We start from the raw sequence: 4953 nt of genomic DNA, 5'->3' as shown, positions 1-4953 counted from the left end.
TTCTGTTTCGGGGCCTCCTAATTGAACAAACGGGATTCCATAAAGTCAGTAACTATATCCGTTGATTATCAGCACCTGAGGGCTTTGGCATGCGTCAAATGCACACACATACATACATACATACATACATACATACATACATACATACTACATACATACATGCCTACATACATACATACATACATACATACATACATACATACATACATACATACATACATACATACATACATACAACATACATTATTCATATGCATGCATGTATGTATGTGTGTTATGTGTGTGTGTATGTATGTATGTATGTATGTATGTATGTATGTATGTATGTATGTTTGTATGTATGTATGTATGTATGTGTGTGTGTATGTATGTGTGTGTGTATGTATGTATGTATGTATGTATAACGTATCTTATGTATGTGAACGCAAAAATTAAGCAACATTACTGGCATCAGCAAGACAGTACAATTAAAGAAGAACGGACTAAAAGCTACTAAGTAGCCTTTAGTTCATCTTTTTAAAGTTCTTTTATAATTTACGAACCTTTGTCGTTCGCACAAATGGCGTCACCATGAACAGTTTCTAAAGAAAAGCCGTAGACCGTAATTGATCCCGAGTCTCGCATTGTCATTGGAAGTGTTACCGTGCTTTAACAAAAGTTACAAAAGAAATCTACGTTTTTTTAAAGAACTTCCACTTATTGAGAATTGCGCTTTGAAAAGAAATCCTTGCCGAGTTAAAGCTATAAAAGAAGGAGCAATATTACCGAGGAAGCATAAAGAGTTTCAGACTCAGAAGCATCACCAATCTCAAACATGTTGGCTATATTTTGTTTAGCAATCGCTCTTCCTCTCAGTTTCGCTGGTAAACAACCCTTCACTGTTATATTGCTTTATTTGATAATTTTCGAGACCTTAACACGATTGTATTATCAAGAAAATTTATATTTCTATACAACTAAACCACCAACAACACAATACACAGCTTTTTGTTAACATATTTGCTAATATTGTTTGTTAATATCTTCCAGCCCCGGAGGAACAAATCGTTGGTGGCTCTCCAGCAGCAAATTGCCAGTATCCATCAATTGTTCACTTGATCTTTGATACTGCTCAGGGTGGTTTCGCTTGTGGTGGTACACTATTGGACAACCAACATGTTTTGACCGCTGCCCATTGCTTGTAAGTAAAATTTTCTTTCACGGGTTACAAACTAACCATGCTTCCTTACTATTTCGTAGATATCTCTCTTATTATTTCTAATACCATTTTCTTTCATTAAATACTCTAAAAGAAGCAGTCACTTATACGATTTCTGTTTATATAATTTTCGCTAGTTTATGATCTCAAGCTAAAATTCTATTCATACTACAGTAAAATAATTAAACTTTAGTTCGCCGTTTATACAGTTCTATATTTGAGACATGGCTAAATATAGGAGACTGAAAGTAATGCACGTGATTTCGTTTTCATTTATTTAAGCAATCCTGGAACTCGTTCAATTTCTGTAAATATTGGTACCAATAATAACGACCAGAGAGGTCGATATGTTATGACAGCTACTAAATGGAAAGTACATTCTCAGTATTCTTCTAAACCCATGCGTAAGTATTTTCCAATCGATATTTAACCGCATACTCTACACAAATAATCTTATATCTAAACATTTTGGCGATTTACTTGTGATTACAGACATAAGTGAATGTTAAACACCTCAATGTAAGCTAAACACCGGCTATAAGCTACTACAGTTAAACAGCTAAATGTGTGTTAAACACCAAAATACGCAAAAACTTACTCGAGAAGTTGTCAACCGTTGATGAGGTGTCCATTGTCTTTCTCTCGTCTTCCCACTGTTTTCTTATTCATGTTCTCTGTAGCATTATTCAAATGCTTGTCGTAAAGTTTGTGACTAAAACCAAGTAGATTCCACATGTAGATTATGCAAATTAAAAGAGGAAAGCCTTACTCATATGGTGACTGTAGTATGCTGGCACGGAAAGACATGACAATCTCGGGAGGGCAATCCACTGGTAGCTATGTAGAAAGCTAGTATTTGAACATACTGATAAATGGAATGAAAATGAAACTAGCAAAGTACTAGAAAATAAGAAATACAAGGTGTTGTGGGACATTAACATTCCGACTGACAGAGTAATAGAAGCTAGAAGGCCTGATTTGGTAGTGGTAGATAAAGAGAATAGAAAGTGCCAGATAATTGACTTTACAGTCCCAAATGATGAAGAAATTGATATGAGAGGCACAGAAAAAAGTAGCTGGACCTAACCATTGAATTACAGGCACTATGGAGAGTGAGGGTGGAATGTATCCCAATAGTTATAGGTGCATTGGGAACTATCCGTAAAGATTTGAACAGAGGGGTCGAGGAAATAGGCATGAAACCCAGTGCAGTACAGCTCCAGAAAACAGTGTTATTAGGGACAACGAGGAGGGTTGTTGGCATCTAAGGATACTTGTAGCCCGATGTTAGGAATTTTTCTTTTCCAAGAATCTAATCTGTTGAGTGTATATGATAATAATAATAATAATAATCTCTACTTTAAAAGGCAACGATATTGCTATGATACGTCTGCCTAAGCCAGTGCCGTTTGGAAACTGTGTAACTGCTGCGGCCCTTCCTGCTCCCGGAGAGAAATTTGACAGGAAAAGATGTATCGCGGCTGGATGGGGTAAAACTGGATGTAAGTATTCGTTTCATTTACTATTTTGCCGTTCACTCAACCTGTCAGTCACGCCCTCTCTTTGGTCTAATGGATTGTATATCCATTGGATCAAACGTATTCAAGATCAAGACGAAGTCTTTGAAAAACTACTTATTGGTCATTAGTAAACAAGAACGAAATGTTAAAAAAAAACACCATGTTTATTAATAAATAAGACAAAGAAAATCGCAACGAATTAATCCCCTGGCTGAATCGTTGGTGGGGCATATTAGGCGTATTGAAGGTTTGGTAATAAAGTTCTTCTTGTGATCCTTGAGATTAAAGTGTGGAGATGCAGGGCGGTATGGTTCGGTTCGGTCATCCACTTGTAATTTCCTCATAAGTTTGCAGTGGTTGTTGTTGATTTCATTCAGGGCAGATCTTGGGGCCAGCTTGTATGATTTGTTGAGTTCTTTCCTTAAGAATTTGTTGTATTCCTCAATGGTAATGGGGCACATATTTCCACTAACCTCTAACTGGTACATTTTCCCTTATCTATATCTTTGTTTTTCTTTTTCCTTTCTTTCCTTTATTCCTCCGTGTGGCTGGAAGAGGTCGGCGGAAAGAATTTTCTCTAATCAAAAATAATTAATGCGTTTCTGTATTTTCCAGTCACCAGCCCTTCATCAAGCAAGTTAATGCACGTAGCAATGCCAGTTGTTGACCACAGTGTCTGCAAAAAGAGAATGAGTTATGCTTCTCTCACTGACCAACATATTTGTGGAGGTGACTTCAACTACGGTGGAGCCAGCACCTGTATGGTAAGTTCGCTCTCTTAATATTACATTTCTCAGATCTTTTTTTAACGGTTGACAACGATGTCCCTTGTCAAGCAATTAATGTCATTTACATCCTTTCCATCCCACTCCAACACCAACACAATCACCAATACGAACAACAAGACGAACGAGACGAAGGTTAACGCCATCATCATCATCAATATTATGACCACCACCACCAACCTCACCAATCCACTTTCAAAGCTATTGCTGTAGGAATCGTATCAACGTCATCAGTTTCCTAGAGCCAGCAAAGGACATACATATATCTCATCACATTTACATATTTCTATACACATTCTCATATATATACCAGTATACACACCCGTACCATCTCGAACTAATTGTTAAATGTTCTTTTTGTTTCCTACCCAGGGTGATTCTGGTGGTCCTTTCTATTGCCCCAGCAGAACTGGCAACATGGTTGTGGCTGGCATCACATCATTTGGTTATGACTGCGCTATTGATGCTGCCATCTTTACCAGCGTTTCTTACTTCAGGAACTGGATCAGTACCACATTGAGGAGTTTATAAATTCTTGCAAGGCGATGAAACTCTACATTGTACCTGACATCTCAACTATTTTTTAATAAAATAGATTTTTACTGAACAATATTCTAGCTTTCTTCTTTTTAAAGAGATTCTCCATCTTAAAGTAGATGGCATTAAAATGTTGTTGGTGTTTTAGTGAGGAGGTGTGTGTGTGTGTGTGTGTGCGAGTGTGTGTATGTGTGTGTGTGTGTGTGTGAGAGAGAGTGAGAGAGAGAGAGAGAGAGAGAGGGAAAGAGAGAGAGAGGTGCTTTTTGCGCTTCAAGTGTCAACTATGTATGCTGCAAATATTTAAAAATATAACCAAAGTCTTTGAAACCGCCATATTAATGTTTAAGAATCTTGATAAACGAGTTACTCATAATATTGTTTTGTATTTCGGAAGAATTCCATAATCTTGCTCGTAATGTCACGGAGTTGCACTTGGAAAGTCCTGTTTTGGTCTTTGTTGGCAGAGCAGTGTCTTCTATAACCATAGAGTCTTACACGTTTGCTTGTCCCGGCTGCAGTTTCTGCTCTTGAAGGCATTGTCCAGTAGTTCTGTCGATTTTGTTTTTCTTCATGGCCAAATCTCTGCCTCTCGTCTGTTTCCAGTCTCCAACGGCGGTGGTCATCAGCAATGTCCTTCCGCCTTTCAACATTCATTCGAAGACATTTCTTGTCTCACTTGCAGACATCTTTGAGACAATGATGCAGTGTTATCACTATGAAGGGTTCTGCCCCCATATATAACAGACCTCTCGGGATCATCCCATTTGATACGTGGTGTCCAGCGGAAGTGTCGTTGTTGCAGTCGGATGAGAAAGTTGGATATCTGTGCGCGAGTCAGACCTCGTTGTTAGTAACTCACTCGATGCACCTAATGTTCAGGGTCCGTCTCAGGGCGAGAGGTCGAAGGTTTTGA

General features: G+C 38.1%; 1 protein-coding gene across 1 annotated transcript; it reads left to right on the top strand.

The window, feature by feature from the left end:
- Nucleotides 1-814: 814 nt before the first annotated feature.
- On the top strand, nucleotides 815-4115 carry LOC115224560 (trypsin, alkaline B-like). Its single transcript, XM_029795484.2, has 6 exons — nucleotides 815-863; nucleotides 1030-1180; nucleotides 1481-1602; nucleotides 2566-2700; nucleotides 3334-3482; nucleotides 3876-4115. Exons 1-6 carry the CDS (start codon nucleotides 815-817, stop codon nucleotides 4032-4034), a joined length of 765 nt encoding a protein of 254 aa, XP_029651344.1. The 3' UTR covers nucleotides 4035-4115.
- The last annotated feature ends 838 nt before the right edge of the window (nucleotides 4116-4953 follow it).

Source organism: Octopus sinensis, linkage group LG25 (genome assembly GCF_006345805.1).
Source record: "Octopus sinensis linkage group LG25, ASM634580v1, whole genome shotgun sequence".
Lineage (NCBI taxonomy): Eukaryota > Metazoa > Mollusca > Cephalopoda > Octopoda > Octopodidae > Octopus > Octopus sinensis.
The sequence above is the reverse complement of the archived record's forward strand: the minus strand, read 5'-3'. Positions and strand labels throughout refer to the sequence as shown.